General features: G+C 55.9%; 9 protein-coding genes across 9 annotated transcripts; 3 read left to right on the top strand and 6 right to left on the bottom strand.

Moving 5' to 3' along the window:
- Nucleotides 1-1,990: 1,990 nt before the first annotated feature.
- On the top strand, nucleotides 1,991-3,577 carry E0L32_002837 (uncharacterized protein; the record flags this gene model as incomplete). The annotated part of the gene is made up of 1 exon (XM_031137070.1): nucleotides 1,991-3,577. The coding sequence occupies one exon, from the start codon at nucleotides 1,991-1,993 to the stop codon at nucleotides 3,575-3,577; it is 1,587 nt and encodes a 528-aa protein (XP_030999447.1).
- Nucleotides 3,578-3,888: 311 nt separating this feature from the next.
- Nucleotides 3,889-5,091, bottom strand: E0L32_002836 (uncharacterized protein; the record flags this gene model as incomplete). Its single annotated transcript, XM_031137069.1, has 1 exon — nucleotides 3,889-5,091. The coding sequence occupies one exon, from the start codon at nucleotides 5,089-5,091 to the stop codon at nucleotides 3,889-3,891; it is 1,203 nt and encodes a 400-aa protein (XP_030999446.1).
- Nucleotides 5,092-6,832: 1,741 nt separating this feature from the next.
- On the bottom strand, nucleotides 6,833-7,187 carry E0L32_002835 (uncharacterized protein; the record flags this gene model as incomplete). Its single annotated transcript, XM_031137068.1, has 2 exons — nucleotides 6,833-6,976; nucleotides 7,107-7,187. 2 exons carry the CDS (start codon nucleotides 7,185-7,187, stop codon nucleotides 6,833-6,835), a joined length of 225 nt encoding a protein of 74 aa, XP_030999445.1.
- Nucleotides 7,188-7,334: 147 nt separating this feature from the next.
- On the bottom strand, nucleotides 7,335-8,552 carry E0L32_002834 (uncharacterized protein; the record flags this gene model as incomplete). The annotated part of the gene is made up of 1 exon (XM_031137067.1): nucleotides 7,335-8,552. The coding sequence occupies one exon, from the start codon at nucleotides 8,550-8,552 to the stop codon at nucleotides 7,335-7,337; it is 1,218 nt and encodes a 405-aa protein (XP_030999444.1).
- Nucleotides 8,553-9,833: 1,281 nt separating this feature from the next.
- Nucleotides 9,834-10,580, top strand: E0L32_002833 (uncharacterized protein; the record flags this gene model as incomplete). The annotated part of the gene is made up of 1 exon (XM_031137066.1): nucleotides 9,834-10,580. One exon carries the CDS (start codon nucleotides 9,834-9,836, stop codon nucleotides 10,578-10,580), a length of 747 nt encoding a protein of 248 aa, XP_030999443.1.
- Nucleotides 10,581-11,535: 955 nt separating this feature from the next.
- Nucleotides 11,536-13,777, bottom strand: E0L32_002832 (uncharacterized protein; the record flags this gene model as incomplete). The annotated part of the gene is made up of 4 exons (XM_031137065.1): nucleotides 11,536-11,854; nucleotides 11,918-12,391; nucleotides 12,460-12,960; nucleotides 13,083-13,777. The coding sequence occupies 4 exons, from the start codon at nucleotides 13,775-13,777 to the stop codon at nucleotides 11,536-11,538; spliced, it is 1,989 nt and encodes a 662-aa protein (XP_030999442.1).
- Nucleotides 13,778-15,753: 1,976 nt separating this feature from the next.
- Nucleotides 15,754-17,058, top strand: E0L32_002831 (uncharacterized protein; the record flags this gene model as incomplete). Its single annotated transcript, XM_031137064.1, has 1 exon — nucleotides 15,754-17,058. One exon carries the CDS (start codon nucleotides 15,754-15,756, stop codon nucleotides 17,056-17,058), a length of 1,305 nt encoding a protein of 434 aa, XP_030999441.1.
- A 400-nt stretch (nucleotides 17,059-17,458) lies between these two features.
- On the bottom strand, nucleotides 17,459-18,365 carry E0L32_002830 (uncharacterized protein; the record flags this gene model as incomplete). The annotated part of the gene is made up of 2 exons (XM_031137063.1): nucleotides 17,459-18,006; nucleotides 18,059-18,365. 2 exons carry the CDS (start codon nucleotides 18,363-18,365, stop codon nucleotides 17,459-17,461), a joined length of 855 nt encoding a protein of 284 aa, XP_030999440.1.
- Nucleotides 18,366-20,643: 2,278 nt separating this feature from the next.
- On the bottom strand, nucleotides 20,644-21,705 carry E0L32_002829 (uncharacterized protein; the record flags this gene model as incomplete). Its single annotated transcript, XM_031137061.1, has 1 exon — nucleotides 20,644-21,705. One exon carries the CDS (start codon nucleotides 21,703-21,705, stop codon nucleotides 20,644-20,646), a length of 1,062 nt encoding a protein of 353 aa, XP_030999439.1.
- Nucleotides 21,706-24,829: the final 3,124 nt, after the last annotated feature.

The raw sequence follows: 24,829 nt of genomic DNA, 5'->3' as shown, positions 1-24,829 counted from the left end.
AATCGCTACAAGTCCATCAACTGGATATATGTCGACCCAGAAGTTCTACTCAAAGCTTTGATGAATGACAACACCATCTCTTCGATACGTTTCATTGCCCAGATTCGCGAGAATCCTCAGAGTTCGTTGCATGAGCTCTCCAGGCTATATTTCCAGAAATGCCTGAGTAGCTTTGACAAGTTCGGCAACTATACTGATAATTATGGATTTCATCATTGGCGGGAGCTTCTGAGGTGGATTATTGTCGGCATCTCGTTTCAAGATATATGCAGAGTCGGACATGAACCTTGGGCATATGTTACGCCTTTGTTCGCCGGACTACTTAGCTGTGACCTGATGTTGTCAGGAGATGTTTTGGAATCAAGATATGTACATCGTCGACTTTCGGAAGCTATATATATATGGTTGGAGGATCTCCAAAGGGCAGGAGTGGATTTACAGAGCTATGGGGAACAGGAATGGGATCTCTACAAGCAGGACGATTGGCTCCAGGCATGGCACTGGAGCAAGCTGGTATGTGCCGGTGAAGAAGGGCCTTTGTTAGCATCATTTTCTTATGGCCCTAGACCAGGAGAGTGGAGGTTTCAATGGGAACCTGCTATTGAGGCTTTTGTAGGTCACTTTTGGGCAGCGCTCGAGGAGGAGGCAGCGAGGCCAGCCTCCATGCCTGGCGGATGGGAAAACGAGTAAAGCTATTCATTGTCTCCGGGTCAATCCACAAATCTATTTCAAACTAAAGCGCTACCCATCAATTGCCGAGCCGTGTTATGGTATGCAGTCTATGTTATGCTCGCATCACCATCACACCTTGAAGGTGGCGAGTGTGACACAACCACTTGCGATTTTAAGTAAGCCACAGCATATCCGTCAAATGATAAGAAATCATCAACCATCAACATATCCTCTATATCCGGTCGTTTTAGTTTCGAGCCGCTATTGGGTATGTTAGCTATGTAATCAAGCTTGAATGGTTTCATACCTTTTTCTTCTTCGTATTTTGAGCATATGGAACAATCTTTCTTGCGACAACGAATCCGAAGATCCGTAGTATCTTGAACTTTCTCGGTCGTTTTATGTCCTTCATCGTATCGACGCCAACAATTCTCAAATTTCCAGTACTGTGTACTCTCGCATCCGAAATCATATAAAACAGTGTGCCACTCTTTAGTACACATAATATCTTAAGTATTTGCGAGGAAAGATCCTGTAGGTACTGCAATGGAGAGCGGGGATGTTAGAAAGTCAACTCATGCCACTCCGCAAGGCCTGCCTCAAGCTCATATAGTCTTGCTTTTTGTAGTTCGAGTGGCAGTGCAGCCTCAGCTGAGAGGAGAGCTTTCCACACGTGGCGTCCAAAGATTGGGCAAGTGGTTGTTGGTGTGAAGTGGGGGAACACTGCACAATTGCCTTAGTTGCCTCACCCTGTGTATCAAGACGGGACAGGTTGTCAGTGCTATCCTGGGGATTGCCAAAGTCTCTGGCACATACAACAGGCTCGTTGGATAGTCGCTGAGAGAAAGGGTTTAGCCGACTTCAACAATCTTAATTGGCTACAGCACACGTGCCGTGATGCCCTTCTCTATTAGTATGGAATTGAAGAGACCGAATTGCTCGCTCGGATTGATATGCCAAATGCCCAGGCACAGGAATAGCCATCTTGAATGAATCCGACCTTCATTTTGCACACGCCTTCACCTGGCGCAGTTTGCGGAATAATCGTGTCGTATCAACTAGGCTACAATCGGAAGTCGTCGAGCTCCAACACGCCATCTCGTTAACGCTCGGACAATTCGCTAACTCTTTTAGCAAATGCGATTCACAGAAAGCCTAGGCAGTGAAGAGTTGCCTAAACTTGACAGGGCTCCAGAACTCTCCATAAAACGCACCCACAGCCAACAACCAACAGCTTTACTTAAGATGAGAGTAATGCCTCTCACATGTCTCCTTCATCGGTGCGCGTTGACTTGTCGAGGCACCAAAAGCTTCCACGATGTCGCTCACCAGCCTACCTACGGAGATTCTCCACCAGGTGATCGATGATCTGCTGCCGGAAGGTCTGGAAAGTATCGCGTTGACGTGCAAAGCTCTCTACCAAGTGTCGAGCACTCTCTTCGCGTTCCACAGGCGCATGCGAGACCGCTACGAGCACTTTTCTTACTCGAAGTCCAAGTCCGTCGACGGCGTAGAGACATGGGACTCACGAACGGAAGCCTCCGGCATCAAGATCCGGCATGCCGCTGATCTGCTCCAGCGGATAGCTGAAGACCCCCGCGTCGCGCGCTACATCCGGTTCGCTGACTTTAAGGCCGACGCCTCGATTGCGTCTTATCCTAGTCCGATGGAGACACTGGAGGGTGGATCAGTGCTGGACAGACTCGCGGAGAACGTCGCCATGATGCGCCTGGTCCGGGAATCGACGTGGCCTTATCTTCGCGATGCAGGACTTGATCCTCAGGCTCTGCCCGAGAAGCTACCCCCTGTCGTCGACACACTGGTCTTGCTCACAATGCTTCCCAATGTTAGACAGCTCGCCCTGCCTAGGTACTGGGGGAGTGCATGGGATATGGCAGCGCATTACAACGAATTCCTAGACGGCGTTCTGGGCGCAGTTCTCCGTCGCGCGAATGAGGCAGACCATCCGCATCCAGGAGCGTCCTTATCGAGACTATCCATAATAGCGCCACACCAAGGGTCAGGCTACGACACGCACGACGCCCTTGAACTATACGATCCATTCCTGGCCTTGAACTCCCTGCGCGAGTTCTACATGGGTAGTATGGTTGCCGAAACTGCCAGTGCCAACGGCGCGTCTTTCAGTCCCAGTCACGACAAATACAGCCCGCAGCTGAAGAAGATCGAGCTGGTCGCGAGCGTCATGGGAAGGCCCGAATGGGTCCGTCTGCTGTCGCGGACACCCAATTTGGAGATCCTCCGCATGTCGCACGAGAACAAATTCGAGTGGCTGGGGCAGTCCTGGGACCTCGGCGAAACAATGAACACGATCCAGCAGGTCGCGGGCAAGCACCTGAGGGAGCTATGCCTCTCGGCGTCCAACTGCTGGTCCACAGGCACCACGCTTACCAATATGTCGGGATTCGAATGCCTCGAGGTCCTAGAGTTGGACGTCAGCATGTTACTCCAGACCGCGTACGAAGACGATGGAAGGGGGGGAGATGATACCGATGGAGAGGACATGGACTGGATGGATCGGCTTGAGGCTCTTGATAAAGAGCCAAAGCATACAAGCTGCCTCGTCGATATTCTACCAGCATCTATCCAAACTGTCCGGCTGGTCGGGTGGGGGCATCCGACACCACTCAGAGAATATGAAGAATCGTTCAGGGCCGTCAAGACCCTCTTCAGGTGGTTCGCCCTCGAGAGGCCCTCCAAGCTTCCCGCCCTGAAGGAAATCTCTTTCACGCGGCAGGCAGCCAATTGTATGGTTCTCCCGGAGTACAAGGAGGTACTTGACTATCTGGAGAGGGAGGGCTGTACCATTGTGGATCCTAACGCCTGCTGGGCTATCCATCTCAAAGACACTTTCTACGAGCGTTTCGGCGTCGAGGCAGACTACTAAGCACAGGAGTAGGGAGCGACCAAGCTCGGTAGCAATATGCGGAGATATGGCATCAAGCAATTTAATCTTGATGACAACTTATTATATCTATCCAAAATATAAAATCCAAGAGATGCAGTCTAAAGGTATCAAAACTCCGAGCTGCTATGCTGTCCACAACCACGAAGTGTGATGATGCCATGAAACGCCAACCGATGCAAGAAATGAATAGCCCAAGCTCGAACTCCAGTGCAATGTGGTATACCCAAACGCCACTATAATGCACACATCATGATCATACAACAAGCGGCGCCACACGCCTCCCGCCCGACTCACTGCGTCTTGGGGAGGTTCAAGCTAACCATCGTGTTGCCCGTGCCCCCGCCGTCGCTACCGCTGCTCCCGGACTTCCGCCCGTCGTCGTCCCCCTCCGCGATCTGCCGCACGTAGTTCTCAGGCCTGTTGTTGTCGACGCTCGCCTTGGCGGCATTGTACTTCTTGAACGCGACCTCGACGAGCAGCCCCACCTCCTTGCGGTTGCGGCCGATGACGCCGACGGCCAGCAGCGCCTCCGTCTCTTCGATCCAGTCCTGCAGGCGGCTGAACTCGACCTTGTCCTTGCCCAGGCGCTCGGGCAGGCCGTTGCCCTTCATGAGGGCCAGGACGCCGGCGATGATGGTGTTGACGGCGCCCAGGGCCGTGATGGCGAGGGTGTGCTCCCCCGCCGCGGGGCCGAGGGCCGTGAGCCCCGCGCCGATGATGATCTGCCCAAAGTGGCAGGCGTAGATGAGCGCCGACAGCACGGCGTAGCTCCAGGCCTTGCGGCGCTGGGCGTCGAGCACCGAGGCGTAGATGCCGCCGGGTGTGGGCCGGCGGCCCGACTCCAAGGCGCCGCCGCCGCCGCCGGGGGACAGGGAGGTCGAGGAGCCGGAGCCGGGCATGCCGAGGTGGGTGTTTATGCCGAGGGCGCGGCGGAAGATCTGCAGGGACTCGTCGTTGTTGGAGCGCAGGTGCAGGCCCGCGGGGCCTCCCCAGGAGAGGTTCGTGTCTGCCTTGGGGAGGCGCTGTGCCGGTGTGGGAGGGATGCTGGAGGTGGGATGGTCTGAGGAAGAGGGCTGGGTGCTGGAGGGCTTGTTCATGTCTGGCGCGGAAGATGGTTCAGGGGAAGGGGCGGGAATAGGTGTTTCTATTGGGGCAGGAGTCGGAGTAGGTGGAGGTGCAGGCGTAGGCGTAGGTGTGGGAGCAGGTGAGGGCTGCTGGTCTGTCCCAGGCGGCACCGCCGTTGATGACGACGCTGTGCCGGCCTCAGACATGGGTGACGGCGGTTGCTGTTCCGACAGCTGTGGACGGAAGGATACGTGACGGTTGAGCAGAGGAGAGTGTTCAGTGAGCTCGGGGGCGTCGCTGGGAGCGGCAGGGCCAGGGGCAGACATGCTGTTCCTGTTGCGCTCTTGTGCTGTGACAATGGTGTCAAGGCTCCAGGTCGGTCTTCGTATTGATATGGGTGTAAATAGTTCGCGGAAGCGAGTGGACATCTGGTCCTGGTCCGTCTTATATGCGGTCTGGTTCAGTGCTCAGACTTTCAATCCTATTCATCGTGGGATTCCCATCTCGTATCAAAAGTCCGCCACGAAGGATCGGGCGGGCGGACTTTATACCCCATGGTCCCAAGACGACAAGAGTCTCATCTCATCAGCGAGCGTGAGCAGCGATGCTGCCATGATGGATCGACAATACACCCACCTGGTGTAAGTCGTCTCGATGTCCATTTTGGGAAATGGAGTCAACCATGGCCTGGTCAGCCTCTTCTCGTTGCTGAGCCCTGTCGAATCGAAGTTGTCACGTTGGACAGGGCTGGCATGGCTGATGGAGGGCCGGTGGTCGACGGGATTGGATCGCATTCTCATCGGCCAAGATCCGAGGATCTGGTCTGTGTTTGCTGGATGAAGAATCCCATCCATTTCAAGCCAAAGGTCTCAGTGGGCCATAAGCCCTGTAGACGCCGCCAAATGTGTGACAGATTGCCACTAGTTGGTCAGCTTCACAAGCCCCGAGGGCCTACAACTGGCCCGCTAAGCCCTAAAATTGTGGCGGCGGCCGGGGAGGCTTGGGTACCCCGAGCGCCCTAATCTGACCTGTCACGGCCTTGTGACTGGTCCAATTTTAGTGAGCACGCCTCGATTAAGCCTAAATCCGGTGTGGCCTGCCAACCATCATCAGGGGTCATCTCTCACCAGTTGTCATCCAGTAAGCTTATTTCCTCTCCATCATCCTGACTCCTCCAAGTCATCCTCGTCCACTTTTGGCATTCCCCATAGTGGAATTTCCCAGCGACGTTCCGCATCTTCTTCCCGCATCCCGCTCGGTCGGCTTGCATGTGTGTGTGCGGGTGGCTTGTTTTGTGGGTGACACCGCTTCCGTCTCACGAACGCCTGTTCCCCTGAATCTTTCGGGCGTATTGGACAACATAAGCAGACGACATCTTGGCGATAAGCCGCGTAGAGAGTCGTCTCTGGATATCGCGCAACCCGAGAGTCGGGACCGCATGCACCCGGAGTCGACGACGAGCCCAAGAACAGCCGTTGCGCCCCCAATCCGCGGGCTTGCCCGGTGCTTTGCTTGTGAGGACGACATCCGGCTTCTGCTGCCAGCAAGGACACGCAGCCAAGCAGAGCACACAGCCACACAGCGTGAAGAATCTCCTGCCTGCTTTCGGCGTAGTAGCTGTATGACCAATTCTCGGCGCCTGCCAGGGCGGGTAAGACGTCGTGTCAGGGCGTGTCTTCTACATGGCATTCCCTACCCCTAATAATACCTCGAAGAAGTCACCCTCACTAGCACCACTGGTCATGACACCCTCTTCACCAGGCAAGAAAAGCTCTGGGATGCTAAGCTCAAGCTGTGGGTCTGGGAATGCCGAGACGTCCGGGAACAGGGGGTGACTCGATGCAGCTTCAGCGTTCGCGCCGTGATCAGTGAGGATCGCGACTGGCTGACCTTGTCAAACCGGTGTCACGATGCAGCTGGTCCGTGTCATCAATACATGTAGATACCCGTGCCTCTAGTGACTCTGTCGAGGTATACGGCCTTGACCACCGATCTGGAGGTCGGGTTGGAGGTGTTTGTTCGTCAACTATCAAGAAGCAATCTCTCCTGGTTGTTGCGATGAATGTAGCTCCACACCTTTGGTCATGATGGTGGCCTCACCAACAGAGGGTATGGTAAGCCGCAAACATAGATCCTGGTCGCCCACGGGACCATCACATCCCTCCCCCTCTAAGACTGGAGAGCGGCCGCCTCGATATCCAAGAAGCAATGGAGAAGGGCAACCATCCGTCGTGCCAAGGGATCTTTCCCAGCCTGGTTTGCGTCAAGCATAAGCTCGATGGCTTCCTCAACCATGGCACGGTCACTCGGTCGCTGATGAGTCAGGAAGCCCGCCGAATCATCTCCTCTCCCGCTTTTCAAGTGCACAATGAGCAGCGACCAAACTTCACCCGAGGGCACCGAGCCAGTCTAGGAAGTATCGAGGGACTACACAGAAACTTACGTCAAGCGATGTTGAGTCCCATTGTAGCTTTGCCCAGGTTCTTGTTCCATGCTCGGTTGGGTTGCCTACGTATGGATTCATGATGTTGAAGGTTAAGGATAGTAAGTGTCACGGCTAAGTGAGCTCAGTGGATCTTATCAAGGAATAACTCTATCCCAGATCGAACACTAACGTAGAGATCGATCAAAGATTAAATGAGGGGAAATGTAAAAGCGCCATACACCCACCCTACTTCGACAAGTCGACGATCATGCCCACGTTTGCCGGAACTCTGCGCTGACACAAGTCACTCCAAGCTCCCTCGATTCCCTGTCTTCCCTCAACACCGCTCATCACCTTTGCCTGTAGGTCGCCATATGCCTTCTCCTCAAGCCATCGTTTCCAATCCGTGTCCAGCCTCTGAAAGTAGTTGTCTGCCCCCACGAGTTTGACGGCTTGGTCGCGCAGTCCACTCGTATTGAGCTGTACCTTTGAGCTGTTGGTAGCCATGCGTGCCTGTAGTTCCTCAGGCTTGTACACCTTGGCCTCGTACCCAATACTTATGACTGTCACAGAGGCAGCGATCTTGGATGATGAGGACCGTACGGATTCAAGGACTGCGTCAGGAGCACCAAAGTCAAGAATCACTATGCGTGAGGGCTGAAAACGCTGTGCCCATGATACGGAATCGAGGTCGCCGTAGAACATCGATTTGACGGGAAGAGTGGTTTCATACTGAGGAAGCGTTTCGGGTGCAGAGGTCAACTGCAAAAGGGCCAAAGGGCCGCTCGACGCCGTGTCCCGGTTGCGTGCAAGCTCCCAGAAGAAGCTTCTCCCGGTCTTGCTCGAGGCCGAAAGGCTGATGACCACAGCCGAGGACAAGTCAGCATCTTCCTCGGACCACGGAGCGCCTGTCCCGAAAGGGTGAAGTCGCTGGGCTGAGAAGACACTGGAGTTGAGCAGCGATGGACCGCCCGACAGTGGTTTGCAAAGAGCCGTCATCTGCAATTCCAATGGATCGGTGGGAGACGCTTCCTCGTAGTGGTTGTAGGCCGTCATGAGCTGGTCCCGGTGCGGGCTACATTCGATCCAATGCCCTGCAGGCTCAGACCGTCGTAGCTGGAGGTCGACGAAATGCACTGACGTCGGCCACATGCCGTAGAGGAGAGAACCTTTGGCAATGGCATCGACCGTACTCTCGACAACACGGGCATATCCCCATGCCGGCACGATGCCCCATTCCTGCCGGTTGTTGAAAGGCGCCGGGGCATCGGGCGGCACTGGGTAGACATCCCACCAATGCAGTCGCCCTCCGTTGCGGGCGTAGGTGAGATTGTTGGAGGTCAGCGAGATAAGCAATGACTGCGCTCGAACCGAAGAGGGAGCAAGCACTGAATTATCGCTTGTGATCTTGCAAACAGCATGTTCAGAGTTATCCAGCTTCGAAACAACGTGAACTGCAGCCATGGTGAGCGAGAGAGTGTTCTTGCTTTGGCTCGTCGGTCGGTCTCTTGGTATTGTTTTTAATAATTACTGGTGAGATTTCATAGGGATGTGTCAGATCGATAGGAATTGCGCTACTGCCTGTCCTGCAGGATCCTTGGATCTTTTCGGGTCGGACTTTGTCGGCCGCGATTCTCCGTCAACTTGGCCCAACTCTGGTGGAGCTCGGCGAATGTCAGCCTTGAAGGATGATCTAGCCCTCAACGCACGCAAAAGTCAATGAGATACCGTCTAATAGTTCCACTCAATTGTATTGGAGCTTGCGAGAGTTGTTCTGTTTCTAAGGCGCAGCGGCACCAAACGACTTTAAGTTGGTTTTGACTTGGTTGTTCATCATGACCTCTCATACTTTCATAAAAGAAGCTCACTTAAGAACTTGGATGTAGAGGGGATGTAGATAGGTGAACATTCTTGCATGCGCATCAGCTCTATTCTGGTAATCGCCTACCACGGTGCTAGGTAAGGGCCTCGGTGTATGGTTTCGATTCTTCAGAGAGAGACATCTATATCGCCAGACACTGAACTTGCCGTTGTTACCCGTAATCGTCTGGCTGGAGGAATCTGCCAGCGCGCCATGAGATCCGAGGTGGACAAAACCAGATCAAATTACTGGACTGGCAGAGACAAGATATTAATTTTATGCTAGATAACTGGTTTGCATATTCCGATACAGCTATCAAAGCAGTTTTTGCCGATATTTCTCTGTTTTATTGCTTCCTCGATCAAACCAAGCATAAAACAAAGTTTGGCTCGAGTAAATTGGAAAGTCAAAAGAAGACCAGTAAGAGCACCCATTGTTCACTCCTTTACAATACATTAGGGACACATTCATTGACGAATCCGCCCTCTATTCCATGCGAACTCGCTTTCTTGCCAAAGTCGTGTCCGGTTGAGCTCCGATTGTCAACACGTGATTGGCTGGGACTGGTCGCGCTATCTTATCACCGATCAGCTTTTCCAAGATCCCAAGTCTGGCGCTACCAAGACTGAGCCTTTCGCGCATTACTGACAGACTTCTCGGCGAGAGCCATCGCAACCTTTTCCGCCTGAACAAGCTGTAATTCGTCTCATATCTTGTATCTAGCTGGCCATATCCTTCCGCCACGAATCCACTCCTCGCGCCCCCAGCCTCTTGAGCCGACCAGATCACCACCTCTTCAGCCACCGAACCCATCCTCTCACCCTCGCTTCCAACACGCCCCCAAACCTCGAAACCCAAAACCCGCCCTCGCCTCAACGACACAAATGGACTACCAGAACCGCGCGGGCTCCAAGTTCGGCGGCGGCGGCGTGGCCTCGCAGTCGGCCACCAACGCCGACCGCCGCGAGCGGCTGCGCAAGCTGGCCCTCGAGACCATCGACCTCGACAAGGACCCCTACTTCTTCCGCAACCACGTCGGCTCCTTCGAGTGCCGCCTCTGCCTGACGGTGCACCAGAACGACGGCTCCTACCTCGCCCACACGCAGGGCAAGAAGCACCAGACCAACCTCGCGCGCCGCGCCGCCAAGGAGGCCAAGGAGGGCGCGCGCCGCGACGTCGACCCGGCCACGGGCCTGCCCGTCGGCGTCGTGGGCGCCGGCTTCGGCGCGCTGGGCCTCGGCGGCGGCGCCCGCGGCCGGCCCGTCGTCAAGATCGGCCGCCCGGGCTACAAGATCACCAAGGTGCGCGACCCCGTCACGCGCCAGCAGGGCCTGCTCTTCCAGCTGCAGTACCCGGACGTGGCGCCCGAGGCGCAGCCCCGCTGGCAGGTCATGAGCGCCTACAGCCAGCGCGTCGAGGAGCCCGACAAGAACTTCCAGTACCTGCTCGTCGCCGCCGAGCCCTACGAGACGTGCGGCTTCAAGATCCCCGCCCGCGAGCTCGACAAGCGCGACGGCAAGGTCTTCGACTACTGGGACCGCGACTCCAAGGAGTACTGGATCCAGATCATGTTCATGACGGAGCGCGAGGAGCGGTTCAACGCTGCGCCCGGCCTGACGGGCAGGAGGTGATGAGAGGCGGACGGATGGGTGGATGGATGGATGGATGGATGGATGGAGGCGGCTTTGAAAGCACACATGCACATATGTACACACGGCTCCCTGGATCAAAGCGCAGGGCTCTTCCGACGAGGTAGCGTGGGCTGCGAGGCCAAGTTTACGAGGCAAATACGCAGCATCTCACGATGGGCGGGGGAGGTTTGAAGGATGGATATTCAGAAAGCGATTACAAAAAGAGATACCCCGGAGGAGGGATGGCTTCGAACTCGAAAAATTCATTATGGACACCAGTGACTCGAGAGAATGGTGGATGCCCTCATTGCTGTCTAGAACAGCTGGAGGTGAAGATAGGGGCTGGTGTCACATCCTTAAAGGACGTGAGCAGAACGACCAACATTTCAAATGATTACCGGGTTAGACCTCTTCAGATGCCCGAGCTAAAAGTATTAGATCTAGCCTCTTTGTACAATACAGCACAATCATAAGGTGTACCAACTGTCTCACAGCCTTTGCTCGGACACCCAACATAAGTTGAACACTGGAAGCAGCGAACATGGTGTTTGTCACATTTTGAGAATCAACAGACTGATTAGGGCCTTTTTCTTCTTTCTTAGTTCATGTCATCATTTTTTCTGATTTTGCTACTTGTTCATGCATGAGGTATATCATCGTGAAGTGGCTGTATGTGCCAGCGAGCCGCATGGGGCAGACCTGGCCATAAGCCACGCAAATTCCAGTCATTACATGTCATCTCGGGTCGCATATCCACCAAGCATGGATCTTTTTGTCTTGTCAACTCAAAAGTCATCGCTCAAAGCCCACGCCGTCTGTTCATGAAGAGTGTAGCCCGACATGTATCGACGTTCATCATGCCTCTCCTCCCCTGCTTCTTCCCACTACCTGGAGAGTCTCGCGTGATCCATGCTACTGTCCACCGTGCATGGGGGTCTCTCTGCCGAGAAACTGTTCATCTGAAGTTGTTGTCGAACCGCTTGAAGGTGTAGCCGATGAAAGGAAGGCTCATCTCAGGTGACTCTTCCTGCACAGGTTGGGTGTGACGTCCCTGTTGCGCAGCAACCTGCTGTGCCTTGAGCAAAGTAGCATTGTCTGTCTGGTCGATCTCATCGGTGGGGAAGTAGGTGGTATCGATGTTGGAGGTCAGGCGAGGCTCAAAGGGCGCGCGGATGCGGCGAAGGCTGTCAAACTCGACGCCGCGGAAGAAAGAGTGGCTCTTGATCTCGTGTGCACCGCCACGGCCCAGACGGTTCTCTGTGTTGCAGATCAAGCTGCAAGGGCATGTCAGCAATCACGTGTCAAAAGGGATATCAATTCCAAAGCGCCAAGCTTACCTTCGGATGAGGTTCTCGGCTTCCACGCCAAGCTGGATGTCATCGGGGAAGTACAGGCTCTGCCTCCAGTTGACAATCTTGCGGTAGGTGTCATGGCTGTCTTCGGCACAGAATGGCGGCCATCCGACAAGACACTCAAACATGATGGTACCGAGGGACCACCAGTCGCAGTCAAAGGTGTAGCCGTGGCCTGTGAAGATCTCCGGGGCAATGTAGTCAGGCGTACCAACAGTTGAGTAGGCCATGAGACGACGCGAGCGACGCCAGTCGTTGATCTGAGCTCGGTTCGAGACCGTCAAGTTAATCTGGTCAATGGCTATCGAGTTGCGATCACGAGGCCGGTTGCTCTTGCCCTGGAGCAGCTGCTGGTAGTAGTTATTGTCATGCAGCTTGTGAAAGCCAGTAGACAGACCGAAGTCGGTCAGCTTGACATGGCCACCACGGTCGAGCAGGATATTGTCTGGTTTGATGTCACTATAAGGTGTCGGGTTAGCAGACTGTACACAAGCAGATACAGACCAGAGGAGGCTTGACTGGCTTACCGATGGATGAAGCCCAACTTGTGAACAGCCTCAATGGCCAGGACGATCTCTGCAATGTAGAAGCGCGTTATGTCTTCGGAGAAAATCTCGTACTTGATCAACATGGTCATGAGATCTCCACCGGGAAGGAACTCCATGAGCATGTAGAGGAAGTTGGCGTCCTGGAAAGTGGTGTACAGCTTGACGACCCAGGGGCTGTCGGACTCGGCCAGGATATCTCGTTCGGCGCGCACATGGGCCAGCTGGTCCTTCTTGAACATCTCGGTCTTGATGAGCGACTTCATGGCGTAGACCTTGTTGTCGGCCTTCTTCTGCACCAGCTTGACCTCGCCGAAAGCGCCCTTGCCGATGATCTTGACAGTAGTGTAGTTCTCGGGCTTGTCCTTGGTTCGCAGGAAGCGCAGGTAGGATCCCTCGCGACGGCCACCCGTAGACCAGATCTGCTCCTTCCGGCTGGCCGTCTGGTTGGGCTCAGCCAGCTTCTGTTCCATCTCGCTCTGCCTGTTGTGTGGGCCAATGTCAGTACAGATTCGCATCCAAGTGTGTGCCACATCATCGTCGAGTTGCGAGGCGCGTTGGGGAGGAGGCGAGGAGTCCCTGGGGATCAGGTTGTGTCAACATACCTCTGGTTTCGCTCTCTGGCACGCTTGACGCTGTCCTTGAAGAAGTCGGCGGCCAGCTGGGAACACTTCTTCTGGTTGTTGTTGGCATTGGGGCCGTAGCGGTCGGGGTTGCGCTCAGGAGCGGCGGCGAACTCAAAGACGGGCGTCTGCGAAGACTGGTTTGGCATGGGGGCGTTCAGGTAGCTACCGTAGCCGGCGGCCTGCTGACGGGTATCGCCAGCGGTTCGTGGGCGCTGGGCGGGAGAAGGCCCTCGACTGCCGTAGGGAGAGGCGCGGGCAGCACCGCCGAGGTTCTGGTGGGAGAACTGGTGAGCCAGACCAGTATTGGGGTCGTTGTTGGCAGTGCCGGGGGCGCCAGGGCGCTGCTGGTAGTTGGCATTGCCAGCCTGGGCTCCGCTGCTACCATAGTCGCCCCTGCTCGAAGCGATGGCGGGCTGGCCATGCTGCTGTGACGAGTACTGGTTGTTGAAGTAGCCCTGGGGTGCGTAACCGGCGGGGTACTGCTGTCCCTGCTGCGAGGGCTGCAACGAGGCACTGGTGGCGGACTGAGACTGCTGGTCTCGTGAATTGCTGGGGAAGACGGGCTGAGGGAAGGTCGAGGGCGTCGTGGGATAGGCAGCGCGGTCGTTGGCGGCGAGCCTGTCGTTGTTGCTGTTCCCAAAATTGAGATACAGGCGGTTGCCTTGGTTGTCCATGGTGGGCGACACACTCGACGAGTTCGGGGGAGGAAATGTTGAAGGAGAGCTGAAGAGGCCTCGAGATTGGACCACCTGCGCCTGGAGAGAAGCACACGACTGGTACCAAAGACGACAGCGGCTGAGCGGTGAGGTGGAGGTGAGGCGAGGTAGGTCGGATAGGGGGTTCGAGGTTAGGAGCTTGGGGCGGTAAGACAGCAGGGGGAAAGAGGCGCTACAAGGAGGGTCTCGCGAGGTACCTATAGTAGGTAGGTACCTAGGTAAATGGGGTGGGTGGTTTGTTTGCTTTTCCCCGCGCTCTGCTGCGTGCGAGAGCGGTCTCACAAAAAGACCAGTGATTAGACCTAGGACGGGCAGGGGAGAGGTAGGGAAGAAGAAGAAGAAGAAAAGAGACAGTGGTCCCCCGTGCCTTGCAGCCGTGGAAATCTGGTGTCTGTGATCTTCGACCAGGGACGGACAAGCTGGATGCCTCTGAAACGTGAAAGACGAGGCCCTGGAGGGAGGTCTCTCAGTGGTGGTGGTGGTGGTGGTGCGCGCTTGCTCCCGCCAAGAAAAAGCGAGCACAGAAATCAACGGGCGGGCGGGCAGAGAGAAAGGAGGTGAGGTGAGGGGTTCAAGTGATTCGGGCCCAGGTCCAGCTAACCAGAAGGCGCGTGGCAGGCGGGCGGGGTGGCGGCTCCAGGGGCACAGTGCTCCACCTGCTGGGCGGGTCGTGCCCTAGAGCGAGAATTACTGGCGCTACGGACGGCAACTAAAGCTTGCAAATGCTCCTGTGATGCTGTGGTGATGGTTGCCGACAAATACACGGAGGGAACACTCGGTAGGTAGACTAGGTACGTTCTCGGTGTCCTTTGCATTCGAGGCTTCAATCCCTTTCAAAGCAAATGCTCAAGCTGGAGAAACGGAGCGTTTTCGAGCATGTTGCCCTCGCACTCTTCCGGAGGATCAGGCTCGGTTCAGGGGTGCAAGGGACGGACCTCGAGCGTTCTACTGTAGCGAGGCTGCCCGGTCAATCACCCGAATGCACAGGCCAGGTTTACCGAGCAGTCTCTCAAGTCCCCCTTTTCGATTGTTTGCTTGATGGTATTCGAGTGCTCCTGAGTTTGGCATCACTTCCCATGAAGTGAGAACTGGGGCTGGAGAGTACGCGATGGGCAAGTACATGATATAGGAACTTGGAGCACATGGAAACGGTGGTGGCCACGAGACTGTGAATTCAGTACTCTACCTAGGTAGGTATCTATCTGTCCAGTCGGAACCACAGTTTGGGAACCCAGGGCCCGTTCCCATACTTGCTGGCTTCTAGAAGCGTCCTTGCAGCATCCGAGCCAAGCATGGTCAAGGCAAAGGCCACCGTCCGCGCTCACCATGACAAGCATCCAAAGTCCGGGTGTATCTGTCCCATACGGAGAACAACATTTCGTGACAATGAAGTTGAAAAAGATACCACAGCGAGATTGGAGTCACTCTTTTACTATTTTACTCGTAGCATGATATCATCAGGTTGCAGACTGATATGTGCGTACTTTACTTACCAGGCACCAATATTGCAATGTCGACCAGGGGGGGTGCGCCGGTCAATCCATCTAGAATTGAAGTAGCTGGACTGGAGGCACTCCCTTATCGAAAGCTTATCGCGCCCAGGCGATAATTTTTCTCAGCCGCGCCAGTACCAATCTCACAGGCCAATCTTCGGGTACCCCCATCCGCATCATCATCATCAGGGCTGCTGTCCATTGCTCCGCCGTCTCTCTCTCTCCAGAGCTGTAATACCAGGCCGCTGTTCTCTTCTCAAGCATGTGTTTCTAAGTCTTCTGTATTGTACCAACCACGAGCTCCCCTCCACACCGCTCTCCCAGACTCCAACAGACCGCGGTCGTCATGGCCGGCGAAAAGAAGCCCGTCCAGGTAAGAAGACCCTACTCCATGCTTGCTCAGGATACAACTCTGTACCGAATTGTTCTCGCACATCATCAATGCTGACCATTTGCTCTCTCCCCGTCCGCCAGCGCAACGCCGCGCTGCGCATGCTCGGCCTGCCAGCCCTGCCGCGCAAGCTGCCCTCGCGCAACTGGCTCATCTTCTGGACCCTGTCGACCACCATCTCCGCCGCCATCATCTACGACCGCCGCGAGAAGCGCCGCGCCACCGCCAAATGGGCCCGCGCCGTCTCCCACCTCGCCGCCGAGCCCCTGCCCGCCGGCCCGTCCTCCATGCCCCGCAAGATCACCGTCTACCTCGAGGCCCCGCCCGGCGACGGCCTGCGCGTCGCCCAGGACCACTTCGCCGAGTACATCAAGCCCGTGCTGGCCGGCAGCGGCATCGACTGGGACTTTGTCGTCGGCCGCCGCCAGGGCGACGTCCGCGCCGCCGTCGCCGAGAGGGTGCGCCGGACGAGGCGCGACGTCGAGAAGGACCTCCTCGGCCGCGACGTCGGCGACGAGGCGCAGCTGCCCACGGAGCAGGATGCTATTGAGGCTATCAGGAAACGGAACGGCATCGCCGAGTACGACGGCGTCAGGGGTGATGTCGTCGTCGGACGGCATACGTGGAAGGAGTACGTAAGGGGTCTGCACGAGGGCTGGCTGGGGCCCCTGGCGCCGCCCCCAGAGCCGGAGCCCCTGCCGGCGCCCGAGACGCCAGAAGGCGAGAAGCCCGAGGAGGCCGAGGCCAAGCCCAAGACGCCGCCCCAACCCCGTCCGCACAACAAGCCGGAGCAGTACCCCTCCGAGCCGCTGCCCATGTTCATCCCCGCCGAGCTGGGCCCTGCCACCCCCGTCCGCTTCCCGCACATCCTCGGCTTCCTCAACACCCCGACCCGCATGCGCCGCTTCTTCGGCCGCCGCTACCTGGCCGACGAGATCGGCCGCGAGGTCGCCGCCGTGTGCTTCTGCACCTACCGCGAGTTCCGCGAGACCCCCGGCGACAGCCACGAGTACGAGCAGGAGGGCGCCCTGGCCCGCGAGGAGAAGGACTGGCTGAAGAGCGTCTGGAAGGAGGAGAAGCCCGAGCCCGCCAAGGAGGGCGAGGTGCAAAAAGTCGAGGAGCCCAAGGAGCGCATCTGGGCCTCGCCCATGGTGCTGGACCCGCGCATTGCCGGCCGTATGAGGCGCTTCGAGATCACGCCCGAGGACGAGGAGCGGGCTCGCCGCGTCGTCGTGCCCGAGGAGGAGATTGAGGGCTGGACCAAGGGCAGCATCAGGAGTCTCTGGCGATGGGGCGCCCGCAAGTGGAAGGGCGACGCGTGGCAGCCCAACGTGGGCAATCTGGATGATGAGTAGAGCACCAGCAAGGGCCTGACGCGGGACTGCGCGACAGCGAGGCTTCGTACATTGCTGTACTGTATTATTGTACCATTATTTGGGGGGTATATCTAGACTACCGGGCTCCATTTGAAGCTCTCCCCATCCATCGGGCTTGCCCCATGTATACCACTTAGCTAATAGACCTCTCTTCAAGGTGCTTTGAGCGATGGGTTAGCACACTACTTCGCCCCACTGGACTGTCTCGACGCCCTGTGCTAAGATATGCAGGAGCGCTTCGTCCTAGCAAGAACACTCCGAGAGCGCCCAGTGCTCGAGGTGAGAGATTACCTCTGCTTGCGATTCTCCACGAGTGTCCTCGTGCCAGACTGAGTAGTGGGTAGGCGTTTGATGCTTTCCAGGATCGTGGTGAGTTATTTCAGTCGTCGTCCGAGTCCGAGCCATAATCCACGAGTCCCAGCTTAGCAGTCGGAGCAGCGGATTTGGCTGATGCCGGTGGCTGCTTGGCAGCGGCTACACCCTCTGCTCCCTCGTTCGTCTTCGCGCTATCCTTTGCTGCTGCTTCGCCATCGGGCTGTTTCACAGTCTCTCCTGTTGTTTGTGAGCTGCGAGCACCCTCTCCCGTAGCGACACCGGAGCTCGAGGGTCTCCTCTTGACGCCCTTGATCACACCGGCCCTCTCTTCCCTCCTCTTTCTCTTCCGCCCGCCGCCCCAGCTCTCCTGTGCCTCCCCCTCCCCCTCGCCACCGTCAGCTTCTTCGCCTCCCCCACCGCTCGCCTCCTTCTCCAGCCGCAGCTGCTCCTTCCTAAACGCGCCGAGCCCTTCCTCGGTCTCCCTCCTCAGCCTCTCCTCCTCCCTCCTCGCCCTGGCCTTGACCTCGTCCAGAAAGTCAATCTCGTCGTCGTCGAGCGCGCGGAACTGGTTCTTGATCTTGTTGGCCTCCTCAAAGGCCGCCTGTTTCGCAGCTGCAGCCAAAGCAAAGAAGCCACAAAGACCCGTTAGCATTCTCATGCATACACAGACAGCGCCCAGCCCGCCCATGAAGGAGAGACAGAGACAGTAAAAGCACACCTTTATTCGCCTGCAGGATGTCATACAAGCTCTTCTCCTCGCCTCCCTCGGCCGCAGCCCTCTGCCTCTCCTCGCGCCGCCTCCGCTCGGCCTCGAGCTCCTTCTGCACGGCCTCCCACTCTTGCTTCCTGGCACCCGCGCCCGCGTCGCTGCCAATGCTTGCGCCGCCGGCGCCAGCGGCCGAAGCTGAGACCTCGACGGCCTCGCCGCTCGCGGCGTCGATGGCGCCGCCGGACACGAAGCGCGACGACATGTTTACAGACCGGCCGGAGCACGCGGGGGAGTTCGAGGGTAGCAGCTCTGGCCACTCGTGAGCGGCTAACGCGGTCGGTGAATCGTCTGCGCGGGTGCGACCAAGGCTTGTCGCAATGCGCCGGCGTATGCGGTTGCTTGAGGCCTCGTCTCCCCCGGTCAGATAGAAAACTCGGGTACAATGGCGTGGCAGGTGCCGTTCAAGGGTGCCTACATCCGGGAACGGAGGCTCTGGCGGCGGCTTTTGACTTCGTCACGTCGAGATGTTGAAGCTTGGAGGGGAACGGATCTTAGAAGCTTGGTCCCGACTTGACAAGGCAATTGGCCAATGTGGCCGATAACGATAAGGAATTCATATCTTCAGCAAAATTTACCATTTGCGCACAGAAAATGTCACCGCTTTGCAATGTAAACGGAAGAGTAAACATGAACCGTGCTTATGCGTGTGTTTCGAGTAGTCATGTATTTTTTTTTAATTTATATACTTTTCCTCAGGTGGCGTCAGCCCTCTGTCGACTTGTGACTTGACCGGAACGCAAAGAGGACATCAACCCTGAGGCGGAAATGTTGTTCGTCTCGCGTGGTAGCGACAGTGAAGGGAATCGCCCATATTTGATATCTGTGGCCCAAACCCTTCTTTTTGTTTTCTGGTGGACCCTCCAGAGACATGACCCCAATGCATTTCGCTAGATGCGAGGCCTGCACACAGGCAAACTCGCTCGACAGGACTGCTCTTGTTGCCAGGGAAGATTACCGCCCGCGCGGGGGGTCCATATACCGAGATCTGTACCCTTCCAATCTTTGACCTCCTTTATGTATAATACTCCGTCTCTGTCCGTTCTCGTTCATCGTCAAGGATGGATATGATGTATGCATGAAGTGAACAAAAAAAAAAGGGAAAACGAAAGGAGAATCCAAAGCCCAACCTGGCAACTTCAAGAAGTGGACCTCCGAACGGAAACAAAGAAACACAAAAATACAAGGCTCACTTCCCCCTCCAAGTCCATCAATCCTCTAAAGAAATAGAGATCCTATGCCCAACCCCAGATGAAAGTGAGAAAAAAGAATAACAACGAGGGCACCCAAGCCTGCGCAACTCTGCCCATGCATGCTATGCAGCCTCATCCAAGGCGGCGGAACCACGTCTCCCAGTTCTTCTCTGGACAAGAGCTCGGGACACGGGAGAGCTGTTGTTACAGGCCGGAACCAAGAAAGAAAGAAATATAAAACGAAAGGTGTAATGATGCCCTCCAAACATAATGCACGAAATGCATGCAAATCCAGATTCCCTCCCAATTTTCCGGTTTGAGCCGCCAAAGGTATTCCGTAAAAAAAGAAAACAATGCAACGCCGACTTTTTAAAAGTGTCTCATGAACTCGACCCATCGCACCCGCAATCAACTTGCAGCGTCTCCGGCCTCGCCCGACGGCGCCAGGAGAGCCGAGGCTGTTGCGAGGATGGGGAGGAAAGCGTAAAACCGTGATCAGAAAAATTACAAGGTTTCGTACCGAAACAAAGTGTAAGAGCCAGGAAGAGCTCAAGAGCCGCGAGTATTGCAGGTCGGGACAATCTGGGTAGTAACCATAACTGATGGTCTCGGTGACAGGCCAAAGCTGTTGTCCAAACGACGGGAGCACATTCTCATCAAGAGCGCGCGCCATAAACCATCCGACTGCCTTGCCGCTCTTCCAAGCCGAGACTGAAGGTGAAAAGAACAACTTTTTTCTGTGTACCATTGAGACATCCTAGTGAAGAAGGGAATGAAAATCCGTAGGTCTATGCCGTGGACTCGAGTCCAGAAGAATCGATAATATTCCGGAAAACGCCAAATGCCGTATGAACCGAATCGTATACCAATCAAGGAAATTTTAGACTCATTACCCCTGAGCAGCAGCCGGCGTGGCAATGCTCAGGTCAAAAGAAAATGCAACGCCGCCACCATATTGCTGAGAGCTAGGTCACAGCAATAATGCGAGGAAGCAGGTCGCCCGTGGCGCGAAGAAACCGCGTCGAGAAGGGGATGGATGGTACCGGTCCAAGGAAAGGACCATCCAGAGCCAAAAGGAAATGCCTCTGCGACAAATGAACGAACGATGGGTATCAAATGCGAGTTATGCCGATTGTACACCGTCCCTCCGAAAAGCAATTCAATATGCCATAGTCCATGGATGTCCGCGCTGCGGTCATGCGAGCCCGGGTTGTGTGACGGACGAGTGTCGCTAATGCGAGTCACTGAAATGCGCCTACCCCAGAGCCAAGCCAGGTTTGATGATCCTCTCTAGCCCATGACAGGTTGGCCGTAGGCATGAGATGGAGCAGCAAAATAGGGCTGCTTGTTGTGCATGGCGCAGGTGGCGCAGTTGCAGTCCATGGTGTTGTGCTCCCAGATGTTGTGGCCGTACATGTTGTATACGGGGAACGACGAGGCATTGCGGGAATGGTATGCGCTCTGGGAGGAACCGTGCTGGCGGAAAGGCTGCTGTCTGGCGTACCCACCACCAGGCAGAGCCTGGCTGGACTGGCGGGTTTGTTGAGCAAACCAGTCGTTGCAAGGGAAATTCATGGTAGTCGAGTTGAGGTACTCGGGGGTGCCGTAACCGGAATCTGGAGGGGTGAGGGGTGGGTTGGTCCACGGGCCAGGCTGGTACGTAGGCCAGGACGTCTCACGTCCACGGTATCCCTGGTGAAGGGCGTGCTCGTTGCGCTTGAGGACCGACAATTGCTCATACACACGATACTCGGCGACTTGTTCCTCGTACCAAGATGTAGCAGCGTGTGCCTGGCGCGCCCGTGCGACGTCGGTGTCGATGGCAGGGACGGCAGCGTGCAGCCGCTCGCGGCTTACCATGGCCTGCTGGCGCTTCTTGTGTCCAGACCAGTCCTCCCAGCTCTTGAGCCAGGCAGTGTAGTCCTGGCTCTCGTCGAGATCGACGTAAAGCTGCCAGTCGATGGCTCGCATCCAATCCGACTCCATCGAGTTGAGCTCTCGTACGGGAATACCGCTTACCTCGGACCAGGAGCGATTCTGGAACGTGTTGTCGTCGAGGAATTTGCTGCCGAGTAGAAGCGCTACCGTCAGCAGGCGCCAGACCTGGCCCTCGGTAATCTTGAGTGCCTGGTTGTTGTGGCGCATGAGGTTGATCCTCTTAGACAAGTAATTCATGCCGAGAAGGATGGTTGTGCTGGGAAGTCGGGTTGACGACAGGATCTGCGAGATGAATTTGCGGAAGGGCGCCGGCGCGACCGGGCTTCCAAGGGCAAGACGGGTGGCCATCTCGCCGACATACTCGGCCATCAGCTCGACCTCATAGTCGAGGACGGCACAGACACCTCCGGGCATCTTGAAGGTGAGTTTGAGGGTAGATTTCGCCGAAAAGGAGCTTCGACGAAACCTGGAGTGATCGATCTGCTTCGTGAACCTGGGAGGCGATCGTAGGATCGTAAGCTCAGTGGCAGTGGAAAGTCCACAAGACACTGGCAAAGGTCTCCAAGGGCGAAGAGATGATTCGAGGTCAGAAGAGGCGGGAGACTGAAAGTCTACTGGGGCGACCGAGCCATAGGAGTGTGTCGCAGAGTCGAATCGACAACTAGCGAAGAGGTTGCGAGATGAACAGGGTGAATAAAACACTTTTTCAAGAACGTTGGTACTTTTGTGTCGCACAAATCAGTGACGTGGTCAGGGCAAGTCGTGAATTCGCAGTAGTGGTCGTGAAGAAGGAAAGGTGACTGCTGTTCTTTGCAGGTCGAGAGCTCGGTGAATAAATTCGACAAGCTTGACGAGCTTAAGGAGGCTTTTCTAAGCGCTGAGAATATACCAGATGTCAGTCAACTTTTCTTTCAGGTCCCTGATGCGACCAAAGAGGATTGCTGCTGTGTCGGCGTTTCAACCAGGATCCCAGGTCAAAGGCCAGGTCTGGGTGAGATATCGCTCAGATCCACCAGCTCATACAGACGTGTTGTTTGTTCAGGGTATCAAGAAACTGGCAGTTGATGCAGTCCAAACCAATGTTGGACACGGTTGTCTGCTGGGGGCTGTCGAGAAAGGGTGCCGGGAGAAAAGCAAAGGACCTTGACAACAGGAGCAACTAACCTAACAAGAAGGATCGTGAAGTGTGCCGAGAATCATCAAGCCAACTCTGCCAGGAAAGTGGTCAAGAGGAGAATCGTCGTCGAAATGCAAGAAATCGAGGGTAGTTCGTCGATGAGCCGGGCTCTTTTTTTTTCGCACCACAAACCCAGGTCTCGAGGTCGGGGTTGGACAACACAACGGCCGTTCTTCGTACTTTTTGATGTGGTGGTGTTTGCTCAGGGTGAGTTGCTGGGCACCGCACCGAATCCCGTAATTAACACAACGACACAGAACTGAATTGGTCGCTGGCGATTCAGAGGAGGAGGAGAAATCGACGGGTTCCGGGGGAGGATTGAGCAGAAGGGTGAAGACGGGGGTGGGAGAGGGTGATGTAAGGAGGAGGAGAAGGGAAAAAAGTGAACGAGAGGCGAGGGCACACCAAAAAGGGAACCTAAGACCGTAGGAGAGATGATGATGACGGACCGGAGCGGGTGTGTGGTAGGATGGGGACGGGGGTGGCCAGACGAGGACAGCGACTGGTGGGTTGGTGGTCTGTCTCTTCTGTGTCTCTCTGGCTGGCTCACTCGCTCACGCACTCGACCCGCTCACTGTGTCTGTTCTGGGTGTCCGTCTCCTCTCTTCGCTCCTCGGGTGGGTGTGTCTGCGTGGTGGGTGGATGAGAAAGAAGGGGGCGTTGGCCCGGGTCAGAAGACAGACCAGGCAGGACGATTGACGAGGGCGGCGGGAGGTGGGCGTGAGGGAATTGATGGGGGATGGGCCATGGGAGCGGAGGAAGGGGGTGACGGTAGCGAAAGTAGCCCATCTGTTTTGGTGAATGGCCAGCAGCCTGCAAAATTAGGTAGAGAGCGCCCCCCTGTCATGGCCGGTACATAGCCGGAACAGGCCTTCCAGAGCAGCGCCCAGTGTAAATTACCTAGCGTACAGTGGGTATGGATGTTCATGGGCCCTATTCGGCTAGCCGTTTGGGGAACCTCAGGGGTGGGATTGTACCAGGCAGAGCCAGGAACTCTGCGACACCGTGTGAAGGAGATTCTTTGACGCGAGGGGCTGTGCGACTGATGCTGGAGCGAGACAGTACGGGGTACATTCCCTGCCAGCTGGACCAATGGTCGGTACCGGTTTGTCCATCCAGCAAGTTTTTTAGCTGCTGCAATTTTTTCCCTTCTACTTGTACCTAGGGCGAGTGAGGTACCTTGCAAGGTGCGGGTGGATCATAACACGATGGCTTGTTGACTGACCAGTTCCATTTCGTGTTAGCGAGCTGCAAAAGCCTACGAAGTACCCAGCCAACCCGACATGCCCCAGCAAATGAAGATGAGCTCTGCTAAAAATCCAGCAAATAGCGGCGCTCGCGAGAGAGACTCGGGAGGAAATGACTCCAAAGAGTACCTAGGTACTCTTGGTATTTCTCCTTTGGCCCCCTTTCACTGTACTCTTGAGGCACGTACGCGGGACTTGACGCAAGTATGGAGCATTGCAGTCATGGAGCCAGTGAGAGGTTCAAGTCCAGTAGTCAACCCTCCTTTGCGTCCTACGTCCTTGCTCTGGGCTGGTGTAACACTGTTATGGAAAAAGGAAAATGAAACTTGTCCAGTGCGCACTCTCTCCTGATCCGGCTCTCGCGCCAGGAAAGAGGCGCCCCATCCCAACGACAGATCAGTAGCGTCTGGAGCCTAGTACGAAGTACGCGCCCCGTTCTCCACGAGACAGTGAAGAAAGAAGTGACTGGGAGAACGAAAAGCAAAGATGGCATGTTTTGGATCAGCCCTCCGTCCCCAGTCTCCAGACGCTAGGGGGTTTGGCGGCGTCGTGAAGGAGGCTTCGGGTCCCACGGCTGAAACTCCACTGTACATTGATCTAGCATGTACTCCGTACACTCAAATCAGGGCTTTCTTCGAGATGTGGACGGTGGGAGAAGCAGAACAAACAACATCATCACTGATGCCGCGTTCACTTCTCTCTCAAGCAAACGTGCTCGTAATCCCGAATGTGACTCAGGGTGTTGCTGTCCCGAGTGAGTGAGAGTCTCGTTTGGCCGATCGCCGTCGCATCCGAACAATGGGAGTGCATGGTGTAGGTACATCTCGAGAAAGAAATTGGGATTCATGAAGAATTATTGCCCAATACAAATTGGCCAATTTGCAGAAGAGCTGGGCTGGTCCCGAGATGGGAAAATTAGAGGGACAAAGAATTGGCTGCACACTGGATGGACGATGCCAAATTTAGCGGGCGGGGGCGCTGTGCCGGGTGGTGCAGGATTGGATGAGGGAAGGACCCAGACACACACACCACACACGCATCCACGGATAGGTCCAATCTTGAGGGATTATTTGGGTAAGTACGTACTTCGTACCTCCGTACAAAGAACGACGGA

Source organism: Thyridium curvatum, assembly GCF_004353045.1.
Source record: "Thyridium curvatum strain D216 chromosome Unknown NODE_12_length_601061_cov_81.036774, whole genome shotgun sequence".
Taxonomy (NCBI): Eukaryota; Fungi; Ascomycota; class Sordariomycetes; order Thyridiales; family Thyridiaceae; genus Thyridium; species Thyridium curvatum.
Note: the sequence above shows the minus strand (reverse complement) of the source record. Positions and strands in the feature narration are given on the sequence as shown.